At 43.4% G+C, this 26618-nt stretch overlaps 1 protein-coding gene across 1 annotated transcript in view; it reads right to left on the bottom strand.

Annotated features, from left to right (window-relative positions):
• CLUH (clustered mitochondria homolog) overlaps positions 1 to 26618 on the bottom strand; it is a 116917-nt gene that overhangs the window by 74003 nt on the left and 16296 nt on the right. The window contains exons 2-7 of the mRNA XM_068270236.1: positions 25173 to 25366; positions 15184 to 15355; positions 11727 to 11870; positions 8999 to 9126; positions 7445 to 7599; positions 2625 to 2750 (exon numbers count right to left, since the gene is read on the bottom strand). Of these exons, the coding sequence (XP_068126337.1) occupies positions 2625 to 2750; positions 7445 to 7599; positions 8999 to 9126; positions 11727 to 11870; positions 15184 to 15355; positions 25173 to 25366 (919 nt within the window). The remainder of the gene's footprint in view (positions 1 to 2624; positions 2751 to 7444; positions 7600 to 8998; positions 9127 to 11726; positions 11871 to 15183; positions 15356 to 25172; positions 25367 to 26618) is intronic.

Genomic DNA, 26618 nt, shown 5'->3' with positions numbered 1-26618 from the left:
ACAAGAGGCTGACAAATACATTTGTTATTTTCAAATGATTTCCTTTGAGCTTAGTCAATACCTTTTCCCCCAATCTAAGCTGAAGATTTAACAGAAGGTGATGCTGGTATTATAGAAAGAGAAATGTTCATGCTTACTTTAGTTTTCAATTCAAATAACACCTCAAGCACAAAGGAACTTAAATATGAAATTGTAATTCATGAATATAATTGTAGTACCGTATTTGAAATGAAAATAGCGAAAGTGGAAAAACTCTTTATAGCATCAGGTCCTATGTCTCCTCTGAGTTGGACTATCCTCACAGTGTAAACCAGCCCTTATTGTGTTTCTTCACACCGATGTCACTTTTTTGCTCCTAACAATTCTCGGGCAACAAGCTGCTCCTAAGTTTTAGATGACGCCCATTCTAGTGTGTACAGAGCTTAAAAGGGTCACTTTACACTAAGCCTATACTGCTCTGAGCAGTCTAAAAAAAACAAGTTAAACAAAGCTCATCTTTAAATGTAATTCCAAGTTTGGTGCGCCAATTTCAAAACACAATCCTAACACTTGTGGCTCAATCCTTATGGAGACGGCCATACTGTTTTTATTCCTGGGTGTTGCAGGCCAAGGTTCTCAACTTCTGCACTCATGGAATACTTATTGTTGCAAATGACTTTAGTCTCCCACAATGCTCCTGGGAGAGGTACCCTGGGCTTCACCATTAGAGTTGGGCCGAACCTCCGATTTTAGGTTCGCGAACCGGGTTCGCGAACTTCCGCGGAAGGTTCGGTTCGCGTTAAAGTTCGCGAACCGCAATAGACTTCAATGGGGATGCGAACTTTGAAAAAAAAAAATAATTATGCTGGCCACAAAAGTGATGGAAAAGATGTTTCAAGGGGTCTAACACCTGGAGGGGGGCATGGCGGAGTGGGATATACGCCAAAAGTCCCCAGGAAAAATCTGGATTTGACGCAAAGCAGCGTTTTAAGGACAGAAATCATATTGAATGCTAAATGACAGGCCTAAAGTGCTTTAAAACATCTTGCATGTGTATACATCAATCAGGTAGTGTAATTAAGGCACTGCTTCACACTGACACACCAAACTGTTCACTGAACAGAACAGGTATGCAGTGGCGGGTTCACTAAACAGGTATACAGTGGCGGGTCCACTGAACAGAACAGGTATGCAGTGGCGGGTCCACTGAACAGAACAGGTATGCAATGGTGGGTTCACAGAACAGGTATGCAGTGGCAGGATCACTGAACAGGTATGCAGTGGTGGGTGGGTTCACAGAACAGGTATGCAGTGGCGGGTCCACTGAACAGAACAGGTATGCAATGGTGGGTTCACAGAACAGGTATGCAGTGGCAGGATCACTGAACAGGTATGCAGTGGTGGGTGGGTTCACAGAACAGGTATGCAGTGGTGGGTTCACAGAACAGGTATGCAGTGGTGGGTTCACAGAACAGGTATGCAGTGGCAGGATCACTGAACAGGTATGCAGTGGTGGGTGGGTTCACAGAACAGGTATGCAGTGGCAGGATCACAGAACAGGTATGCAGTGGTGGGTTCACAGAACAGGTATGCAGTGGCAGGATCACAGAACAGGTATGCAGTGGCAGGATCACTGAACAGGTATGCAGTGGTGGGTGGGTTCACAGAACAGGAATGCAGTGGCAGGATCACTGAACAGGTATGCAGTGGTGGGTGGGTTCACAGAACAGGTATGCAGTGGCAGGATCACTGAACAGGTATGCAGCCAGGAAAAGCTAAGCCTAACTAATCTTTCCCTATGAGAGACAGACAGCAGCTCGCCCTACTCTCTCTAACGCAGGCACACGAGTGGCCGTAATGGCCGCCGCTGCCTGCCTTATACAAGGGGGGTGGGGCTCCAGGGGCTAGTGTAGCCTAATTGGCTACACTGGGCCTGCTGACTGTGATGTAGAGGGTCAAAGTTGACCCTCATAGTGCATTGTGGGGCGAACCGAACTTCCGGAAACGTTCGCCTGCGGGAGGCGAACTCGAACCACCGAAGTTCGCCGGGAACCGTTCGCCGGCGAACCGTTCGGCCCATCTCTATTCACCATATAACATGACCAGGCGACAATTTTTTTTATGAAAATATCTTGTAAAGTTAAAGCAAATCTACACATTCTGACCAGGAATTTTAAGTGTACCAGAGATGAAATTAACGAAAGATTTGATACTAACCTGGGACTTTCTCCAGCCCCATAAGCTCGTCTGAATCCCACAGGCTGGAGGAAGCCCCGGGTAAGTACCAAATCTTTCCTAAATTTCATCTCTGGTTCACTTTAAGTACTAGGTCTGTTTTACAGCGAGTCTTTAATGGACCGCTGATATCTAAGCCAGAGATAAGGATGCGGAAGAATAGGGATCACAGAGTGCACATGCCGGTATGGCAATAGTATGCATCCCTACTGCCACCATGGAGTTCAATGATCCACTACAGCTCCAGTTTAAGATCCTAACTGTATCTACTGTATTTGGCATATCAATTTGTACACTAAAATTTTGAACATAGGTAAAAATCACTTTAACGTTTTCATATCAATATTTTAACTCCCTATAGCACAAACCACACATTATATAGACACTATTACCATACAAGGAGGTCTTACCTCTTCTTTTGCAGGGCGGCAAAGTTCTTCTTGAATACGGGGCTGACCTGGTTAAGCAGTTCCACCAATGAATGGCTGAGGAAGCTGGGGTTGGCTGGCTTAGGGTTAAAGTTGTAGGCTGAAGATCTGCAGAATTGACAGCAGTGATTGCATTAGGTAGAATAAGTTTCCAGGGACAAAGAACAGAAGTAAAATGGCTCTGGACCAAAGATAAATGTTTGCTAGCTATGCTTAACTATATGTGCCCAAGTGACTTTCCGTTCTCATAGAAGTAAACAACGCAAGAATGAAGGGCCGCCTATACAGCACAAACATTGGGCACACTATCTGTAAATACATGACTAAACATAAGTCAAAATAGCACCGATATAATAATACAGTGGATGTGGTAGAAAATAAAGCACCAAGAAACTGCAAAAGCTAAAGCACACATCCTTCTAGTCTTTCCCTTCCATAAGCAAGTATATGAAATATTCACTTCATCTTTATCTCATATGTGGTATACTTCCTCTGCCTCGGCAAATGTACTCCTGAAATGGAGTTGATTTGCAAATGGCTGTGAAGTTTATTTATTACTTACAAATGGGAAATTGATAGTTGTAAAGAAGAACCACAATCCTTTAAGTGGCTACTGATTGTAGGGAAATCCCCATTTTGCCCCAGATAGTACACTGGCATTTTTGGGAAGTGTATTACATGTTTTATATTGAAGTGCAGCTGTCTTTCGTTTACAAGTATGTTTATACACCTAATTATTTAGGCACTATGCCTTCCTTTTAAAAGGTGGATGATTACAAAAAGTTATTTTTACTTTTGTTAATTTATATTTTTTTATTTCCCTGAGAAGACCCCTTCTGTTTACGCCATCATTCCATTCTTTGAATACATGAAGTACGGTGCCTTAGTGACTAGCACTCTCACCTTGCAGCACTGGTTCCCCGGTATTAATCGGGGCCAGGAAACTATATGCACAGAGTTTGTATGTTCTTCCCCAGGTTTGCATTGACTTCCTCTGGGTACTATGGTATCAGCACTTCCACTTCCCAGAAACCTACAGTTAAATGGTTTGGCCTCATATGATGGACACATGGTTATTCTAGGGATTAGGTTGGTAGCCTTCCATGGAACAGTTGGTGACAAGACTATAAAGACTATAAATACTTTGTAAAGAGCTGAGAAAGAGGTCAGAGTTATATAAATACTAATCAAAATGTGGAGGGCCTTTTTAATTAATTAATAATTTGACTTTTATCTTCTCACACCATTTGAGCCTCACCATTTGTGTCTTGCCTCTTTATTAACTGCTTGCCGACCGTGTCACGCCGATGGGCGTGGCCATGGCAGCAGCCCCAGGACCGCCTAACGCAGATCAGCGTAAAGTCCTGGGGCAGCAGTTTGCAGGAGATCGCGCACAGATCTGCTTGGTGGGCGGAGCAGAGCTCCGCCTTCAGTCTCCGAGCGCCGATCACCGCTCAGAAGACGGTTATACGGCAAAACCGCCGTGTATTTACATGTACAGTGCTGCGATCAGCAGCAGCGCTGTACTGGGGACAGCTGTGTGACACGGCTGTCCCCCTGGGGGACAAGAGAGAGATCGGCTCTCATAGGCAGAAGCCTAGGACAGCCGATATTAAAAAATATATATATTTATTTAAAAAAAAATAAACACAGAGGGGGCGATCAGACCCCACCAACAGAGAGCTCTGTTGGTAGGGGGAAAAGGGGGGGGGTGGAATTACTTGTGTGCTGTGTTGTGCGGCCCTGCAGCAGTGGCCAATTAAGTAGAATATAGCCTGGTCACTGGGGGGGGTTTAACACCATGGTCCTCAAGAGGTTAATAAGTTACTTATTCTCCGGTTGTCATAGCATCCTACAGTGTCACTTCTTATTGAATCAGTGCCCTGCAGGACTTTCCTGTGTCACTGACTAACCAAGTACTTTTTCCATGACAAACTAGTGGCCTCAGAACCTGCCGCACTCTCCATCAGAGCATGCTCATCCTTAAAGGGAACCAGAGATGAACGTTTCACACAAAATAAACATATCAGTTGATAGCTTGTAAAGAATAAATGCTCTACCTGATAATTTTGCCACTCTGGTGTGCCTTTTTTAGTGTTTTTTATCCATTATTGCTCCAGGAAAAATCAAATATGGCCACCAGCTCATATCCCTTCTCCTTCCGGGTTATAGGAGTTGTTCTGGATGTGCTGTCTAGGCTATATGAGACTAGGCTGCTATCTAGGCTATATGAGAAAGGCTCATCTGTGTGCTTTCATTTTGGTATGATGTACTGCCTGTAGGAAGTGTCTCTCATAGGAATGAAACTGCCGTTATTATCAGTATCTAGTGCACACAGAGCACACAGAGATCATATTGCAGCCACAGAGCTCTCTCAGGAGCAGCCCCTGCCAGTCATCACAGCTCTCAGTATGCAAAGCAGGAAATCTAAGCCAGGAGAGGGGAAGGCTTGGGCTTGAAAACACTTCACAGAAGAGTGACTCAGCTATAATGATTCCAGGTCAAACCTCGACTGAATAGTCGGTGGATTCTTATCACAGCTGCTAATAGACTAATTAAGCAGATAACAATGAAACTAAAAGCAGGGTAGGTGTTTACTGTCATGTTCCCACTGATAAATGTAATAAAATACATGAGGGTGCTTCATCTCTGGTTCTCTTTAACATTCATTATTCTGACAGACAAGATCTAACCAGGCCCTAACACTTGGCTTTGCCATAAGTCCAATAAACACTTCTCTTCCAAAATATACATTGTTTTATTAAAGTTGTGGTTTGACAATAAAAAGACAAGAATGGATTGAGTTGTACCCTGAGGTTAAACTACAAGGAGATGACATGTATAGTGGCATAAGCTGGCATTTCCTCTCCATAAACCATCTTCTGGGTAATGTCTGTGCAGGTCTTTGTGGGTGGGTGTGTGGGGAAGAAGATAGGGAGTGTGTGATGTCTGTTTAGGAAGACCTGTGATGCCATTATTGTTTCAGTTGTGTTTTCTTTTCTGTACTTCCATGACCATGAATGTCCATTGATTTAATAATTTTTGAAAACTGCAAAAGTAAGAGTAATATGGAGGCTGACATGTATTTCCTTTTAAACAATGCATTATGTCTGGCTTCGCTGCTAATCCTCTGCCTCTAATACTTTTTGCTATAGAACCAAAACAGATCAGATATTTCTGACTAGATTAGCTGCATGCTTGTTTCAGGTGTGTGATTCAGACACTACTGCAGCCAAAGATCAGCAGGTTTGCCAGGCAACTGGTATTGTTTAAAAGTAAATAAATATGGCAGCCGCCATATCCCTCTCCGTTCAGGTCTTCTTTAAACACTCAAACTGTTCTGACAGATGTTATCTAAAAACGTTTGCAACCTATGCTTCAGGCAAAAAAATGTGTCAATAAACTGCACCACTAACACTGTACAAAGTTAGTTATGTCTTCATAAATATTACAATCAGTCTGCAGACAGAGTGCAAATGGATCACCAGTTCATTAGGCTGCCAAATGAATGGTGGTCATCAGTGATAGTATAGCCAAATTGGCTAACTCATTTATCAGTGCAGGCACCCCATTGGCTGATCCTGCGTGTAGCTGGACAACTGGTTGGACAGAATTTTTCCAATCACTGGTACCGGAGAACACTATCCTGCCCTGTGAAATACTGGTGTCATTTCTTCCCTTAACTTTTTTTTTATTTTCTCCTCCAATCGCTGAGTCACCTCAGCCTTGCTTGTAAACACAAGTGAGCAGAGGATCATGTTTCAGCTAGGCAGGGAAATAAAGGGAAGAGGAGGAATACATTATAGATAAAAAGAACCTCCAGCATGCAACTGTTTGGCAATGGCTATTAAAGGGCCAGTGCTCTTAAGGTATGTGATAACACCAAACCATAACGGCAGAAAAAGTTTTGAAAGTTTTGAATGCAGGATTAGCATCTTTATCACTTAAAGGGGAACTTCAGCCTAAACAAATATACTGTCATTAAGTTACATTAGTTATGTTAATTAGAATAGATAGGTCATATATTTTTTTTACCCACCCTGTTTTAAAAGAACAGGCAAATGTTTGTGATTCATGGGGGCTGCCATCTTTGTCATGGGGGCAGCCATCTTTTTGGTTGAAAGGAGGTGACAAGGAGCAGGAGACACAGTTCCAACTGACCTGTGTCCTGATAACCCCTCCCAGCTGCACCCGCGAGGCTTCAAATGTCAAATTCAAAATGTACAAAAAAAAAATTGCACCAAAACCGCAGAACGAGAGCAACAACATCAGAAATCCCATCATGCTTTGCACATCATCAGGGGAAAAAAGCCCGGGCAGTTTTCTTCTGTGCAGCTAAAAATGAGGCTTGGATAAGAGAAACAAAGTTCTGATGCTGTGAAACTGTTAAAGAAACACCAGGCCTTTTCAGTGCTGCTGAGTAGATTTTTAGTCCGGAGGTTCACTTTAATACACTCAGACCAGTTGCTGTTGAAATTTGATTTTTATGGTGACAATCCCGATTTAAAGGAAGCTTGACTGGGGACTGATTGATGTTTGTTTAAGCAGCTGACTCGTGTTAACAGCTTTCAAAGATATTGGTGTTCTATAGGATGCTTTAGTCACAGTTCTCTCAAGGATTACAATTTTCAGGGTTACCAACATAGTTAGAAATAATGAACCGTAAAATTGGGTTAACCCATCACTTTAAAATTCAAGTTCTAGAATAGAAGCAAGGTCAGGCTTTTACTGGACAGCACAACTTATATATGATGTTTTTCTACCACCAATCTCTGAATACCCTGTAGAAAGGCATGACTCACTGATTGAGGTAGAATCCCCGGGTGGATGCTGTGATGCTGACGTGTCGGTCCTCCATTGTGATGACATACAAGTACATTAAGTCTCCATGCATCTTTCGGTTACCAGGAGGAGGGTTCCAGCCACTCATTGTGAACACTTTCAAACACTGCAAAGGCTGTAATTAAAGTAAATACAAATTAAGGTTTATCAGCCAAATGTGAAATAACCACAAGCACGACAGCAACCTCAAGTCCAATCGCTAACAGCCAGTCAGCGGACATTAAGGAAAATCGTAAGGCACTCTGCAAATGCACTCAAAGTGAATGTTTCTGGCAACCAAAGTTGCAACTGTGCCTAAGAGGTAAACTTAAGGTGTCGAGCCAGGGAAGCAAGATCAAGGAGGCATGTGTTCCTAGGACAACGCATTGGGGTGAAAGATGACCTAGGGGACCAGGAAGACACGGAGGGGCCTCAAATAATATGGGGGGACTGGAAAAAGCCCCAGGTGAGTAAAACAAAAAAAAACAAAAAAACTTTACTCACTTTAGGTTTACTTTAAGGTTTGCCAAAAAGGTTGCAGTAGGTTAGCACTACAGTGTGAACACATACATATGGTGAACTATGCACTAGTGGACTTCAGCATGCACACTTCCTGACGAACTTCACCAGCGTGCTCTAGCCCATAGATGGTCAGTATGAAGCAAGTAAGGAAAAAAAGGGAAGCTGGCACTACTGCAGATGCTTGATTTATTAAGACATAAATGGTTCACAGATGCAAACTTCGAATGAATCATAAAAGTTGTGATACACATACCAGATGTAAAAGGAGGCACGGTGGTGATGGGGAGTGCTGGGTACAGGATGCCTGACAGCCGTTTCGCGCATTGTGCTTCTACAGAGGCTACCTCTGCAGAAGTGCACCAGTGAGCGAAGCGGCCGTCAGGCATCCTGTGCCCAGCACCCACCACCGTGCCTCCTTTTACATCTGGTATGTTTATCACAAAGGATTCACTAGTGACTTAGTCTGTCACTAATACCATCATGCGCATGCGCACGCCCATCACGCGCGCACACCCACCCCTTCTGGCCTCATCCTCCTCTGGCTCTCCGCAGTGTCTCTGCGTCTGTCCCTGCACATGGACAGTGCAAAAAAGCACTGACACAGGGACAGACGCAGGGGCATTAGGGTTTTATTATATAGGATGCAAAGTTTGCATCAGTGAACAACTTATGTCTTAATAAATCAAGCATCTGCAGCACTGCCAGCTTCCCCCTTTTTTTTTTTTTCTTACTTTAAGGTTTGTACACATGTACAAGTGCTGTTGCCCACAGGATCTGGACTTGTTTCCTCAGACGCTCATTTGGAGCCGTGTGCATGGCACACGTAGGAGCAGCTTTAGGAGGGCAGGGCGAGTAGTAGAACATTGTCCTCAGGAAATGGTGGGGTGTCGCTAAAGACCCAGCATGCCAGATCTTTTGGGACGTTGGGGGGCTCCTGTACATACAGTACGCTAGATTTCCAATGCTTGTCATACAATTTACAAACATTTCACATCTATCTCAGCTCACATTACCTTCCAATCTTTGTTCTGTGGCTGTAGAGGGCAGATGGGTCTCTCCTTGCTGCCTGGCAGTATGTATTCAGGAGGGGTACAATCTATCTGTTCAAGTTCAGCCCCCTTCTTTTTCCTTTTTCCATTCTCTGAAATAAAAAGGACATGAAAAACGCTCAACACAAGAGAAAGTAAGAGGAAATCTTCACAAAGGGAAAGTAAATACCATGTTTGACAACTGCCACCCCCAACATGAACACAGCCAGCAGTAAAAACCTAAGATAGGGTCTAGCCTTGGCTTGGGTTTTCTATACTTTTCCTTTACTATGATTTTCAATGCCAAAGAAACAGAAGCCTGAAAATGTTCATAGGACGGAGCAATGTACTAGAACAATATTTCAAATGTGTAGCTTTTAAAAGGTTTTGTCCTTCAAAAGTGATCAGGTGCAAAAGTTTAAACGAATATTTCCCAATCGCTTTCTCCTGCCAGATGTTTAGCTCATCTCACATGCAGGAGTCATACAGTGGAAACATTTAGGATGACAAAGTCTATTAACAACCTAGGGACTGCACAGGACTGTGCACTTGGCAGAGAGCACAAGCCCCACCCACCAGTAGGCCGATCTTTGGTCAACCCCTGATAACCAATCAGGATTATTTTTTTTTAATGAGCAGTTAGTATATTCTTCTATCACCTCCTTGGTTAGCCCGGTCAGTCACACTGATTTACTGATCTTGTGACCAATTTAGCCTCTCTATGCCCCCTACATTGCATTTTTTTTTTTTTTACTCAAATAGACTTTGTCCTTTTATAAATAGGCCACAGTTTGAATCTGTGAAACACTGTAATGTGCAGCAATGCAGGTTAAAGTGTAAAGTGGCCATTTATTATTGTTTTATGAATAAGCATCTGAGGATCTGGTAAACACCAGCCAACCTGCATACTAGTTTTTGTTGCAATCAATTTCCTGATTAGTAACAGTTTGGATGGGAATAACTCCTTGTCACATTGTGTCGAATAATCATTCACACAGCACATGTGTATAACTCATTGATACTTACTAGCACCCTATTTGCTCACTTCAAATCAATGTCTGGCAGACTTGGTCAAGGAGATGAAAATAATTCCAGCTTCCATGCAAACCTAATGGTTGATTGCAAGCAATGCAACATTAGTGAATTCTCAAATCCAGCAGCTTCCAACACTGGTGGCATTCGCAGTTACAGTCTACCCCCTAGGCTCAAACAAGACGAGGAATCGATGGCAAATGCTTTTCTGCACGGTAGCAGAAATCCGTTTGCGCACAGGGAAACAGGCCGCCGGCAGCCAGCTGAGTGTTTCCATCTTAAAGGATACACAAGGCAAGAATAAAAATGCAGTTTTACTTACCTGGGACGACTTCCAGCCCCTAGAAGTCATTTGGGTCCCTCTGCACAGCTCAGATCCTTTACCGGGGTCCCGCTGGGAGCCTGTAAGGATCGCCGACCCCCAATGGGACTGCGCCTTATGCGCATGCAAGCACCCGTGCAAGTATGGTCGGCGATCCTTACGGGCTGCCAGCAGGACCCCAGAGAGGAACGAAGCCGAGAGAACCAATTTACTTCTAGGGGCTGAAATAAGCCCCAGGTAAGTAAAACTGCATTTTTTTTCTTGCCCAGTGAGTCCTTTAAAGGACACAGGAGTTCCTTTTTTTCTTTTCTTCCTTTTTTTTCTTTTTCTGTCTAAAAAGAGTAAACATTCAGGTATGCAAGTGACAGTTTCTGTCCGGGTCGGGACTGGGTTGGACTAGAGTCACCCTCACTGATAAGGAATTACAACTTTTCAAACGTACTCTCAAAACACACCTGTCCAGACAAGCCTATCATTTGCTGTAGGTCGCAGTGGAGGCTCACTGCATCATCTGTTAACTCCTGTGTATCCTTCCCCAATATCCTCTAGATTGTAAGCTCGCAAGGGCAGGGACCTCCTCCTATTGTTCTTAGTTTGTTGTAATTTATCATATGAACCAATATTGGTGATGTCTCAAACTGCATATCTACGATGTATGTATATGTACTTGTATTGCTGGATGCCCTGATTGTACAGCGTTTTGAAATTCTCAAGTATTTAGGTTACCCCCATTTTTTTTTTTATTTTTTTTTTACTATGCACAGCGCTACAGAATTTGTTGCCGCTATATAAATATAAAATTATAATAATGCAGAGTTATCTGCTTTGTTTTGCCTATAAGAGTTTACACCATACTCATGAGCTGAATACTTACCTGAAAATGGAATGGAGTCCCTTACCTCCACACCTCCCGATGAACGAGCATTCCCCGATCCATCTTCCTACCCGCGGGACCACAGGACAGCACATAACAGGAGCGAACAGGAGGTCAATTGATCGCAGCACTGTGTGTGGATGTTAAAGGGACAGGGATCTTAAAGATCTGCCCTGACAGTTGTTGTAGCCGTGTGTCACAAAACATTGTTCATTTAATCGCTCGCGTGTACCCACTTCACGAGAACACAAATGATCACTCATAGCCCAAAAAAATTGCACAAAAAGTCACGACGTGGGACCGAACCTTTACAGAGTTCCCAGTGAGGTCACGATGATGATAGGAATAGAAAGATTCAGAAAGGATAGTTTATAAAAGACCTTTCACAAGATGTCTCTGCTTTCTCATGTGAATTTATTAACAGATGTAGTTATGTGTAGGCAAACATGCATTTACCTTTACCCTGGGTATGGACTTCTACATACCTCCGAGGTCTCCATCTGTGAAGACACTTAAGAAAGAGAGGGAGTTGCAGTCAACTCCATTGAAAGCATCAGATGGGTCCAGGCTCTTCAACAGGTCTCTTATGTGACGTACATGGATCCTGGCTTCACGCACCGTGTAAGGCTCTAGAAATACAAGCACACATCATGAATGTATTATACAGACACAAGGAAACCTCAGCCATTACGTTTTACATGAATGGACATCCAGAATCACCTTAATGAAATTTTACCTACATTTTCTAAAAATCTCTAATTATTGTTAAATGGTTACATAGTTAAGATGTAAGTAAAAAAAAAAAAAAAAGACATCTGTCCAATCAAGTGGAACCAGAAAAAGTTGGTGCAAATCATTAATAATTCAGGGCCATCTCCAAAACAAGAAGAAAAGTGGGCAGGTCAGCCACTGCCATCCAGAGCCGGGACAAGGTCCTCCAGCACCCAAGGCTGAGACACCAAAGTGCGCCCCCCCATCCCTCCCACGGTCCACCCCCGCCAACACACACTAATTGCTATTAGACTTAGAGGCGCCCCAGTGCCCCCAACTCCACAATCTCTAGTTATCTGGCTTGCAGTCACTGCCACGTATCCCCTTTTCTTATTTCTCTCTGCTTCAATTACAATAGGGGAATGATAGCTGAGTGAGTTGTGCGCCCCCTCCTACACTGCGCCCTGAGGCTGGAGCCTCTCTCGCCTCTGCCTCGGCCCGGCCCTGCTGCCATCTCTTACATAATCCTAATAGTAATTTCCACACAAAAATTCTTACACACAATAGCATTTTTCACAGATAGAATCGAAAGCACTACTAGTGCCAACTCCATTTCTTCGTTTCTACCCTACCTAATCTAAACAAAATTACACCCAAGATTACAAGAGGAGTCTGTAGAGGAAAGCAGTAGTCTATTACAAACAAGCATGTTTCATTCCAGATGACCAATAAATATAAAGTTCCTCGGAAACGTCGTTCCTGCACCTTCCTCGGTTGAAGTTATTTAACCTATTAGGTTGAATAGCTCTTTAGTACTCCTTGGGCAGCCCTCAGAACTACTAGTGTTACCAGATTAGTTCTAAAGACAAGACAGTTGCGTTTTTTTCCTGGCAGACTCAAAGCGCTTGAGCTGCCACCACTAGGGCGTGCTCCGTAGGCAGAATGAGCGGAAGAGCCGAGATATGAACCCTGGTCTCCTGTGTCAGAGGCAGAGCCCTTAACCAGTACTCTATCCAGCCACACAAGAAAAGCGCATCCGTACTGCACACACAATGCAGAACTGAAAAAAAAAACAAAAAAACAAAAACAAACAGAGTTTCACTTACCTGGGGCTTCTGCCAGTCCCTTGCAGCCGTACAGTCTCGTGCCAGGCCTCCACGATCCTCCATTCTCCCGCTGCCAGCTAGTTTCGGTTCAGTCGACTTTTTAGTCAATGGGCCACTGCATACACGTAGCCTTGTTCGCATTCCCATCCGCAATAGCGTCCTGCGCTGCTATTGCGGACGGCAACGCGAGCAAAGATACGCATGGCCAGAGCTGCACAGGCACAGAAGCCTTTCGGCGAAACCGAAACTAGCTGCCAGCGGGGGAATGGAGGATCGTTGAGGACCAGCACAGGATAGGCCAGCTGCAGGTGGCTTGGGGAAGCCCCAGGTAAGTGAAACTGTTTGTTTTCTTTTTTATCTTCAGTTCCACTTAAGTTCTGGCCCAGCAGGTTGATTAACTTCAAGGACGGCACAGGAACATCGGAAGCAAGGACCGGGAAGGCTTTATATGGCATCCAGAGCCTTCCCTCTATTTAGGTATGTATCAAACCTGAAGAGAGTTTCCTCCTTCAGGTTTGCTTGAATGTGAACAATCTGGACTGGCCAGTATAGCTTCTGGGCATTTATGGTTCAAATGTTCACTTATAGAAAATGTCAAACACAGCGAGACAGAAGAATGAGAGAAAAATTGGGTACTTCCCACGATCGCTTCTATGAAATGCTGATGGCAAAGAAAATCCCCCTTTTTAAAGCTTTGCTTATTTATTCAACTGTTGGCTTCTCACTCTCACGGGGCTGTGCAAGAAAATATAAAGCCATGCAACATGATCGCCTGCACTGCAAACAAACAAAAGGTATCACAATACTTCAACTAAGAGAGCTTAGAACTTCTCATAATAATCAGACATTGCCCAACCAGTAGAGGCGATGCCAGAGATGTGGGAGGACACCTGTACACACTCTAAAAGCTTGTACAAATGTGCAAACTTGGTCTGTTGGACAATAGTTGGACATGTGAACGTGTAACAAACTACTAGACAAGTGACTGATAACAGGCCATCTGCCAGATCCAACAAGTCGTTCGACTCACATGACTGTTGGGCCGATACCGTGCAGCTGGCCATGTGTATACAAGTCGTTTGAACGACTTGTACTTGTTTTAGATGGCGGCCATATTGTGCAGCCCATCATTCGCTTACATGCACAGTGTGCAAATGAGTTGGTCGTTCAGTTGGTTGGTGTGTAGAAAATACAAGTCGTGCCATCATTTGGTTGGTTGCTTGTGCGAAAACATTGCACATGTGTATGAGCCTTAAAGGTGAAGGACAGGGACTTTGTTTAAAATTTGATAGTCAACTATGCACGGATGTTTGTGGCACCTATGCAGCTGCTTATACAGTCATACATACCAATGTACACATGATGCATTTATGTGTACATGGGGGGGGGGGGGTAGATGTGCCAGTATCTTAAAAGCATAAATCAATAAAGTAAACATACTGCACTTAAAGGGTTCTCAGCAGCAAATACCAAACAAAGAAATCAGTGGGAGACACAATGCTTCAACCCAGAGCATCTTAATGGCAATGTGCAGCAGTGCCCTGGATTATTTCATCTTTATTTTCCTGCAGATTCACCTGATTTCAAATAGTTGTAGGAGCTGCCATGTTCAGGAAGTTATCCCCCCACCCCTTCTCACTGCAATTAGGGTGTGAAGTTCAGCATGTGCGAATTCGCTTAACTGTTTGAAGAACAGTGTCACATCCCCTTCCTACCTCCCTGCTGATGAAAGCTTTGTTCCTTCTTAGCTACTGTACAATAAACACGAACAACAATAGTCCTTAAAGTGTACCTGAGATGCGAATAAAGAAAGATTTGATAGTTACCAGCGGCTTCCTCTAGCCCCATAAGCACTGCTGAGTCCCACGCTGTCCTCCCTACTGCCTCTGTTCTCCGGCTATCGGTCCCGGTAATCTTCCTCAGTTGCGTCAGTCAGGGTCTTCTACGCATGCGCAGAAGAGCCCAACTGGCGTGGCTGAGCCAGTTACTGGGACCAATAGCCAGAGAATGGAGGCCCTCGGGAGGACGCGAGAGACTCGGTCATGAATATGATTTTACTACTGACACTGAACGTCACACAAATAAAATTACACAGATAACAATGACAGAAATATAAATGACCTACCTTCAACAACCTTTAAAACTACTCCTTCTTCAAAGCCTTCTATCGTCTTAAGCTCAGCAAAATTGTCCAGTACATTTCCATCTAACTGAAGGGAGAAGCAAGTCCTATGACACGTGTCCTCTCTGTCCATGAGGACCTGATGGATCTCCTGAACCATTTCCTGGGGAGACACCTAAAAGAGTAAACAAATGAGCATTTTTCATCTCCACGTCTTGTCAGGTGAACAATACTACATTTTTTACACAACTATAATCTCTATTTTTCTGACACTTCCTGTTCCAAGTAGGCCTGAAAGATAAATCGAATTTAAATCGAAATCGCGATCACCAAGATCACAATTTCAGAATCGCCAAAGCGGCGAATATCGCGATCACGTCATTTCCACATGTGGAAGTTTGAAGGAGCGCCTTCAAACTTTCCTAAAGTCCCAGTGCGTGCGGCCTGCAGCGTTGGACATACCTTCCATCCTCTATCGCGCTCTGCCGCCTCTTGTGCTTGGCAAAACTTTGGGTTCCTGTATGTCACATGATATACAGGAAGTATGCCGTGCATTAGAGCCTGCAGGAGGCAAAGTGGATAGACGGGCATCGCTAGACTCGTGCTTGAAGCTATGTCCAGAACTGATGCAACTTGGGGGACAGAGGAGGCACAGAGAGAGACAGAGGGGTCACAAAGAGGGGCACAGGAGACACAGAGGGGGCACAAAGAGAGACACAGAGGGGGCACAGAGAGAAACAGAGTGGGCACAGAGACAGAAAGGTGGCAAGAGAGAGACCCAGAGGAGGCATGAAGAGGCAAAGGGGGCACAAGAAAAGACAGGGGGACAGAGGGGGAACAAACAGGCACAAAGGGGGGGAACAAAGCTTGATTTGAAGGAAATTGTGAATCGAAATCGTAATTTTGGACAGAAATCGCTCAATTCCATTTTTTCCTAAAATCGTTCAGGCCTGGTTCCAAGTATTTTCAATACTGCTAGAATAATGGAACATCCCCCCCCTCAATTACAGGGAAGATTAAAAAAAAATAATAATCATGAACGCTTCTTTAGAGAGATCTTTGGACCTTCTTAAAGGGAATGTCCAAGCAAAATAAAAAAAATGAGTTTCACTTACCTGGGGCTTCTACCAGCCCCATGCAGCCATCCTGTGCTCTCGTAGTCACTCACTGCTGCTCCAGTCTCCCGCTGGCAGCTTGCCGACCTCGGAGGTCGGCGGGACGCATTGCGTACATTTTTATGCATTCCCGCTAGTGCAGAAACATTAACACATACATTTTTACGCGTTACTGTTTCAATGCGTAAATTTTTACGCATTGAACCGGTAATGCGTAAAAATGTATGTGTTAATGTTCCTGCACTAGCAGGAATGCGTAAAAACGTACGCAATGCGTCCCGCCGACCTCCGCGGTCGGCAAGCTGCCAGCGGGGGACTGGAGCAGCAGTGAGTGGCTACGAGGGCACAGGATGGCTGCATGGGGCTAGTAGAAGTCCCAGGTAAGTGAAACTCTTTTTTATTTTGCTTGAACCTTCCCTTTAAAGCGGAATGAAACCCAGCAGTTCTTCTTCGCTCTAAAACATTATTTAGGGCTGGTGCACACCGAGCGGCTTTTTCAGCGTTTCTGCAGCCGCTTGCGGCTGCGGATCCGCTTGGTCAATGTATCTCAATGGGGTGGTGCACACCAGAGCGGGAGGCGTTTTGCAGGAACGAATCCTCCCGGGGTGAGGCATTTTTTGGATTGCGGATGCGTTTCTGCCTCAATGTTAAGTATAGGAAAAACGCAAACCGCTCTGAAAAACGCCTGTTCAGAGCGGTTTTGCCGGCGTTTTTGTTACAGAAGCTGTTCAGTAACAGCTTTACTGTAACAATATATGAAATCTACTACACCAAAACCGCTACACAAAACCGCAAAACGCTAGCTGAAACGCTACAGAAAAAGAAGAAAAAGCGTTTCAAAATCTGCTAGCATTTTGCGGATCTGCTAGCGGTTTTTGGTGTGCACCAGGCCTTACAGCATATTATACGCTACCAGCATTTTTTTTTTTACTAGAACAGCATTCAAAGGGTTGAACACAGGACAGAAAAGCTCAATGCCGGGAATTGTAGACGCATCTGAAATGGAGAGGTTATCTTGTGTTTAATTGCATCAAGTGAGAAATATAAGACATCCCCCGAAAATAAGACCTAGCTGGCCTCCCAATGTCCGCCCCCCTTCACTCCCTCCCTCTGCAGAGTGGCGAGCGGAGCATTACCATTACAGCAGAAGATATTGTAAGGAGAACAGAGGTGCCAAAAGAATAAAAGCATATATCTAAAAGTTTTAAAATTCCTCAGGAGGCGGTGGTGGACTCACCTCCCTGAAGCAGACAAGATACTGTAGATTTTGGTACAAGCAAATTTATTTATATACTCCAAATTTGCTTGTACCAAACTCTACAGTATCTTGTCTGTTTCGGGGAGGGGAGTCCACCACCGCCTCCTGAGGAATTTTAAAACTTTTAGATATATGCTTTTATTCTTTTGGCGCCTCTGTTCTCCTTACAATATCAGTTTCCACCCTTGGTGGAGGGGTCAAATCCCCTTTCTTCTATCTACAGAGAGCGGCATCTTAATCCTGAGTGAGGACTAATCTCCTCACCTGCCTACACAGTGGTTGCCTATACGGTAACCCTGACTTGTGAGAATATCTATCATATAACTTTATCATTCACCGCCACTCTACTTACCACACTATATTGAGCTCTCAGTGTCCCTTTTTTTCTTGTTACAGCAGAAGAAACTCACTGGCTTCCAGCATGCCTGTGTCAACATTTCTCCTCAGCAGCATCCAGCTTCCTCTCCTTAACAACGGTGGCTCGTCATGTGACGCACGCACGTCCCACCACGTCACATGACAAGAGCTGCCGTTGTCAACCAGAGGAACCCGGTCGCTGCTGAGGCTATTGCTGCCACATCGGAAAGCCAGTGAGTTTCTTCTGCTGTAAGGCTACGCTCGCCACTCTGCAGAGGGAGAGCGGGAAGGGCTATACTGGGCTGGGGGCTACCATTGTGGACCAGGTCCCCAGGAGGGCACATACCATATCACTACAGGGCAGCTCATCAGGGAGGGAGGGAAGGGCTTTACTGGGCTGGGGGCTGCCACTGAGGACCGGGGCACATCTCATTACAGGGGAGCATATCGCGTCAACCCTTAAAATTATAACCCCTCCCCAAAAATAAGCTCTAGCGCATTATTTGGGGGTAAAATATACATAAGGCAGTGTCCTGTTTTCGGGGGAAAGCCGGTATGAAGGGAGCAGTACATAAAAGGCCAGTGTCTGTATTTATTTTCCAACTCTGAAGTTGCTGGACACTGCAGGAGACTCCATAAGCCACAGTATATAAAGGATGCCTCCTAGTCGTGTGCACCTACTTCCCTGAAAACCAGCCACAAGGCCAGGCACAGTCACTTTCGGTAAAAAACCCAGACGTCAAGGAGTCAAAATTGCTGGTGGCAGATTAAAAAGGAAATTTAAAAAAAAAAAAAAAAAACATTTTGTTAACCTTTGAAGACCAGACAGTCCTGGCCACTAAGTCCAGAGCTGTCTGTACTCTTAAAGAGAAACTCCGACCAAGAATTGAACTTTATCCCAATCAGTAGCGGATATCCCCTTTTACATGAGAAATCTATTCCTTTTCACAAACAGACCATCAGGGGGTGCTGTATGACTGATATTGTGGTGAAACCTCTCCCACAAGAAACTCTGAGGACCATGGTACTCCTGGCAGTTTCCTGTCTGTGAACCTTGTTGCTTTGTGGGAAATAGCTGTTTACAGCTGTTTCCAACTGCCAAAAAAACATGCAGCAGCTACATCACCTGCCAACAGTAAAAATGTCATCATGTAATAAATGTCAGAATGTAAATCAGGGATTTAAAATATTTTACGATGGGCAAACACTGACTAAATCATTTATACATAATTATTGTAAAAATGAGGCATTTTTTTTTATTACATTATTTTCACTGGAGTTCCTCTTTAGGTGATGCGATTGCTGATTGGCTCAGTGAATGGCAATTGGAGTGGACAGCACCCTGGCAAGAATAACAGCTACCAAAGAGGGTGTATACTTCAATCATCAAGGTCTGGATTTTAGCTCTATATATTGGAATATTTAACGGCAAACACTATTTTATATTGATTACTTTATTTGCATGTGCACAAAACAAAACCATTCCATAGTGCTTCTAAAGCTACATACTCACCTAGCGACGCTTTATCAGAGTTGGTGCCACTCAGTAGATTAGTCAAAGTGTTAAAAAAAAAGTAATAAATGATCTACTCTGTGCAACCAATCATTCAAGCAGAACGATGGAAGTTTGTGGGCTGTCTCATGGCAACTGTAATTCAAAGACAAGAGCACTGTTGCTATGGTTGCAATAAGGAACAATGTGAACTTGCTGTAAATTTTAAAAATGTCATAGCCGTCTGCAGATTAAAACAGAAAGATCATTTCCAGCAACATTAAATTCCAAAAAGAACACAAAACCTTTTGCAACAGTGACCTGCATTTACACTAAACTTCCAAGCCAGCACCCAATAGAGGTAAAAGTTTAGTTTTGCTATTGTACTTTACAAAACAGACTGTTCCACTATTACCAAGGCCTCCAGAGTTCTGTGACAACAGGAACTGTCAATCGACTTGTGTACTAAGCTGTAAGCTGCGGTTATGCAGGGACTGCATGCTGAACCCGTTCCAATTAATCTGCATTTCAGAGAAAACTGGCTATTGTCTATTTACTAGTGAACAAAGTTTACAGGATATCAACCTGACTGATTGGACTGCTTGTCTCAACCTACAAATTCAATACTAGCACAATCACAAGGAATAGGGAGCTCAGAGCTAAAGACCATCATAATTTATTGTAACAAATATATGAGCAAAAGTACCAAAACTGACTCAAACTCCCCCCCCCCCCAAAAAAAAACCCCCAAACACATAAAAACAAAGACTGCCAGACCCCGTCATAAGCACCCCAAAGATAGCGAAGTCTACCCTGGAAGTGCACTTCACTAGAAGATATGGTACCGATATGTCTATTGGCCTCATTGCCTGATTGCTTGTAACTAAATTCTAATGCGGATCTCTGCAATCACATCCAAGCAAATCCAGCAGGTAATATAATGGGACCACCCGTGAGCTCAAATAGCCACCCTCTACCAACCAGGATATGGTATTTTCTCATTGCAAGCACCAGGGCTGTGGAGTCGGTACAAAAATCTTCCGACTCCAACTTTGACTCCTCAGTTTCTGAAACCATGACTCCGACTCCAACTACCCAAAATGGCTCCGACTCCTTAGTCTAATACTTAACAGGGTTGTGGATTTTGTACAAAAATCATCAGACTCCTCAGTTTATGAAATCAACGACTCCGACTCCGGGTGCCCAAAATTGCCCCGACTCAGACTCTTCGACTCCAACTCCGACTCCACAGCCCTGGCACGCACAACAGCCATGCTAGACCCTTCCACAAACCGCCAACCTACATGATCACTGGAGCTGACCGGTAGATGCATACAATCTTTTTGCCATGTCGGGCTTCCTCAGGCGTCTGATGGGGCGAAACGCATCATGTGTTTGTCTGTGGCCTATGCACAGCTATTCTCTGACAGACCTGAGGAAATTCGGCATTTGGTCTGTGTGAGCCCAGGACAGGAAGGTCACATGACCCCAATTGTATGCATGTACTGGTGAGCTCCTGTGTACACACAGGCTGGCGGGTTTGTGGAGGTGTTTAGCACGGAAGTTGTGCATTTAATGAGGGACCTACTGTATCTTGGTTGGTAGACAACAACTATTTCAGCTCACGGGTGGTTCCATTATATTACCAGCTGGATTTGCCTGGATGTGATTGCTGAGATCAGCATTAGCATTTAGTTACAAGCAACAGTGCCTGAATAAATATTGGTACCATATCCTATAGGGAAGTGCACTTCCAGGGGGGACTTTGCTATCTTTGGGGGTGCTTGTGACCAGTCTGGCTGCCATTGTTGTTATGTGTGGGGGGGGGGTTATTGATGTGAGTCACTTTTGGTATTATTGCTCATATATTTGTTACAATAAATTATGATGGTCTTTAGCTCTATGCTCCCCATTCCTTGTGATTGTACTGGTATTATTTGCTACAGGGTCAGACAACTGGTGCTGAGATCACTGGTGGAGACAGTGTGTAAAGTTAAAGGACAACTGTAATGAGAGGAATATGGAGGCTGTCAAATTTAATTCCTTTTAAACAATACTAGTTGGCAGCCCTGATGATCTATTTGGCTGCAGAAGTGTCTGACACCAGAAACAAGCATGCAGATAAATCTAGTCAGATCTGACAATGTCAGAAACACCTGATATGCTGCATGCTTGTTCAAGGTCTATGGCTAAAAGTGTCAGAGGCAGTGGATCAGCAGGACAGCCAGGCAACTGGTATTGCTTAACAGGAAATACATATGGCAGCCTCCATATACCTTGTTCTTTAACCCTTCTCTGTGCATTTACATTATAAGCATTATAATGAGCAGCACATGTGAGGTAAACAGTGAGTGTACTTATATCTGCAGATTGTTTTGCACAGCTACTCAGCAGATCACTGTCAGACCTTTCACTATTGTGTGCAGCACTTTTTCCATGTTTGTTATTACAGGTAACACTTTGTATGGCTTTTCACAGGCAGTATTTTTAAGTTCACTTTCACAATGAGAAATGTGAAAAGTAGCATCATATTGCACATCAAATTCCAAAGCAGCCATAAGAAAATGCAAAGAAACAAAACAAATGTGTGACAACAGTGATTTCGTGTTTTTACATGCATCTAACTGCATATGAGGAGAATAAGACCTTAGGGCCATGTCACACAGGACTCTGCTGCGGAGAAATACCTCTAGAGACCTACGCCTCGTAACAACAGACTTATAATGAGAACAACACACACTGGTGTCCTAAAAAAAAACACCTTTAGATGTTTGGAGACTGGGCGCAGAATTTCTCTAAAATGATGAATGTCTAGTCGCTATGTGTCAGGGCAACAGGTTATAAACTTGCTACAACAAGTGTGTAGAAGAGTGTAATAACTGAGTGGTATGAGTTCAGGCTATGAAGCAGATTAAGTGGCCAGACCTCAGCTTGCAGCTCCACACCAACCTTTTGTAATACTCGCATGCTCAGAGGGGACATCTAATTCAAATTAGTTTGTACAGGTGCATAGATGTATTGCCCGGTAAAGTAGACTCATAAGGAAAGATAGGGTCCTCGAACTACAGCCGGTTGAGCCTTTTTTTCTTTTTCTTTTTTTTTGCACTGAATGCTCAAAGGAAACCATAAAGCTCACATGAAGTGAGAGGAACATGAAAGGTGACATTCATTTCCTTTTAAACAATGCATATTGCCTGCCTGTCCTGCTGATGATCTAATATTTTAAAGAAGAATTTAAAAAAAATAAAATGAGGCTAAAAATAAAATAAAATCAATACATTGCAAAGTGAGAAATTAATGAATTAAAGATATCAAAAAATGATTGCTATTCGCCATGTAAGAAGTTTGTGATGTATAGCATCTGCTATAGGGCCCATAGCCAATGGGCACAGTGTTCTTGGTCGGCATTAAGGCGGTCCACTGCGGGCCTCATTAACCATTTCAGCCGACCAGACGTGAAGCTCACGTCCGGGCAGCTGCTCTAATGTGCTCCCGCGCGCGCCCCCGTGTCCCCACAGTGTCTCCCGGTAGCCCTGGGATCAGTGAAAGGGAACATGGTTCCCGATCACCGATCCCTTTCCCCCGCAGAAAAACCGAAGCGCTCACCTGTGAGGCTTCGGTTCTTCTGCCCGAAAAGATTTCCACATCCCCCTTGTACTTCCGCTTAGTGAGACGTACAAGGAGGGAAACCAAAACCGAAGGTGGCCATCTTGTGGCCAAATAGTAAAACTACATCTACACATTATTTACATTACAATTTACACTTATAGCAATATTAAAAATTAACTGTTTATGTCCCACACCAAAATATTCCCCAAATAAAAATTTTTATTATATAATTTATTTATTATTTATATTGGGGAAAAAAAAATGACAATTAAAAAAAAATAAAAAAAAAAATAAAAAAAGATGACAAATAGTTACCTAAGGGTCTGAACTTTTTAAATATGCATTTGAAGGGGTATACTACAAACATTTTTTTAAATTATAAGCTTGTAAATAGTGATAGACGCAAAACGGAAACCATGCACCTTTATTTCCAAATAACATATTGGCGCCATACATTGTGAGAGAGACAAAATTTAAATGGTATAATTACCGAGACATTACGGGCAAATAAAATACATAGCTTTAAATTATGGTAGCATGGATTATTTGTAAAGCTATAATGGCCGAAAACTGAGAAATAATGAATTTGTTCCATTTTTTTTCTTATTAATCCTGTTAAAATGCATTTACAGTAAAGTGGCTCTTAGCAAAATGTACCACCTACAGAAAGCCTAATTAGTGGCGGAAAAAACAAGATATAGATCAATAAATTGTGCTAAGTAGTGATAAAGTTATTAGTGAATGAATGGGAGGTGAAAATTGCTCTGCTGCATAAGGTGAAAAATCCCTGCGGGCTGAAATGGTTAAAAACTGCAACAGGCACCCTGAATTCCAGGATATCTGTTACAAAGCGCTGGAGGGAAGTAACATACCACTCTCTGGGTTGCACTGATTATCTACGCATTCTCGTAGCCACGACTACAGCACTCTTTCTCATCACGTGGGTTACAGTACAAGAGTGTGCTCAGTGTAAGAGACTGCCCTCTTTTTATCAGGATGGCTTTTAAGTCTCTTTTATTCCCCTATACTTTCCTAGTGGTTCTAGGTCACCATCACCTACTTGAGTATTCTGTATAACAAGAGAGGGCAGTGTGATCATAGAGACTCAGATGCATAAGGAAGGTAGATCATCAGTGGAGCAATAGGTTTCCCTTCAGCTCTCTGCATATGAAAAGGGGGAATCTACCTGTTCTTTTAAAGGCTAATCCTGCTATGTATACTTTTGGGGGGCTAATCTGACAACCTACACTTGGGGGACCAATCTGGCAACCTATACTGGGGATGAGCTAATACTGGGGGGGGGCTACCTGGGGCACAAATGTACCTTATTTTTTGCGGGTGAATGGCCCAATCAAAATGTTTCTATGGAGCCCCGTGATTTCTAGCTATGCCCCTGACAGCATGCCACTTCTTTACCTTTTCTCAGCTGCGCACTGAAGGGGACATGAGGACTGCACACATTATACGACACATGTGAGCCATGTTTTGACTGAATAGAATAGGCATGGTGTACCTAGTAGAAATAAGAAAACTTTGGGCTTTATTTTGCTAGTTCAGCCCCTCAACAATCTCAAGGATGGTAAACCGGCCCTTATTATAAAGAAAAAATTCACAACGATGAATCATTGATGAGCTTATGTGGTTACAGCAGTAAAAGCAAGTAAGAATCTCAATTTTTGAACAAAAAGCAGTGTTCTCCCAAGGCTCATTTAGCTGGGTGCTCCATCCGGCTAGTTTTGGTGAGCACCCGGCTGTCATTAGATCACCTCCTCCTATAAGAAGCCCTGCATTTTCTCATATTGCCCCACCCCTCTACTTTTTCATGCCACCCGGCTGAAAAAAAATTCTGGGGAGAACACCGAAAAAGTGTCCCTGTTCTATGTAAAGGAAGCTATTTAACACACAACAATCAATCCTTTTTATAGAGAAACAGCTGTCAGCTTGAAAATGTTCAGCATTTTTAGCTTTCTGGTAAAGGTCGCAGGTACTCTTCGGAATCTACCAGGAGGTGATGATAAATGTATGTTTTTGCAGATTTGTCCATTTTGTTTTTATGCCATTACAAAAGTAATTTGCCTTCATCAAAATAAATCCACCTCTTCTGTACCGATATGGTCTATGCAAAGTGAAGAAAATACATTAAGCATAACGTGTGATTTACCTGAATGGAAAAGGTCTCCAACCCAGGGACTTGAATCTTAACTGTGAAACCTGTATCCTGAATAACAATGACCTCCTGCTCGCTTCCATCTTCTGCCTGCTCTCCAACATCATGGCCATTCTGCTTTGGCTCAACATCTGTCTGATGCTCCAGGGCCCCATCGCCATTCATCAAGGTCATGCTACTCTGATGTTCTGAAGGAGAAGACAGGAAAGGTCATGATAATCACCAGTGAAAACAGACACATGAGAGATTTTGTGATGTGTGAAAAGCACTAAGCTCTGCTTTGACAAATTACATGAATCTATACTTGGAACTAGCTAGGAAGCAAACCTACAAAGCGATTCAAAGAAAACCTGCACTGCTATCCAATTTTCACAAATGTAGTTTGCCTTCCCATCATGCTGATCTTTTGACATTAGTAGTTTTAGGAGCTGTTTTATACAGCAAATCAGAAGATCCAATCGCCATGCTATTTTTCAGTGACTGCATGTTGCCTTTTGTTCCGTCTATTAGAAGTCCAAGGAGAAACGCTGAAGAAATGCCACAAACAGGACTTTTATGAAACCCCTCCCCTCACCAGGGCTGTGGAGTTGGTACAAAAATCATCCAACTCCGACTCCTCAGTTTATGAAACCACTGACTCAGACTCCAGGTACCCAAAATGGCTCAGACTCCTTTAATACTTGCCAGGGCTGGGGATTTGGTACTAAAATTATCTGACAGTTTATGAAACCACCGACTCAGACTACCCAAAATTGCTCTAACTCCATAGCCCTGCCCCTCACCCCCTTCCAAACAATGAGAGAAGACATTGGCCTCAATTCACTAAACTTATCTCCTGTCTTTAATAACTCTTCTAGAGTTGTTACCATGGTGATAAGGCATGTAGTATTCAGGAAACATTTTACCTCAGGCAAGCCTAAAGTTAACTCTTCTGTCTTTAAATTAACTCTCCAATCCTTAAAATAACTCCAGAGTTAAAGACAAGCTGTTAATTAGCTGCATGTGAAAATAACTACAGAGGAGGTAAATTAACTACAGAGGAGGTAAATTAACTACAGAGGAGGTAAATTAACTACAGAGGAGGTAAATTAACTACAGAGGAGGTAAATTAACTACAGAGGAGGTAAATTAACTACAGGAGAGGTAACTTAAGGAATGAAGAGGTAAGATAACGCTCTCACGTGTGGAGGTAAGTTTTCTCTTGCCTTATTATCTCCAGCATGATCTTAGTGAATTGAGGCCATTGCCTTGCAGAGGGTGTCTCTAGGCATTCAGGATCTGCTGGGTTCTAGCTCACAAAAAAAAAAAAAAAAAAGAAAAAAAAAAATACAGTAGGCCCTGCACAGTCAATAACCTGATTGCACACACTGTATTCTTTCAGGCCCCCTTTACACTTGCACTTGAAACCTGCATTGCATTACCGCAAGAGCAATAAAAAAG

This window comes from Hyperolius riggenbachi, chromosome 2 (assembly GCF_040937935.1).
Source record: "Hyperolius riggenbachi isolate aHypRig1 chromosome 2, aHypRig1.pri, whole genome shotgun sequence".
Lineage (NCBI taxonomy): Eukaryota > Metazoa > Chordata > Amphibia > Anura > Hyperoliidae > Hyperolius > Hyperolius riggenbachi.
This window is presented reverse-complemented; position numbering and strand designations above follow the sequence as displayed.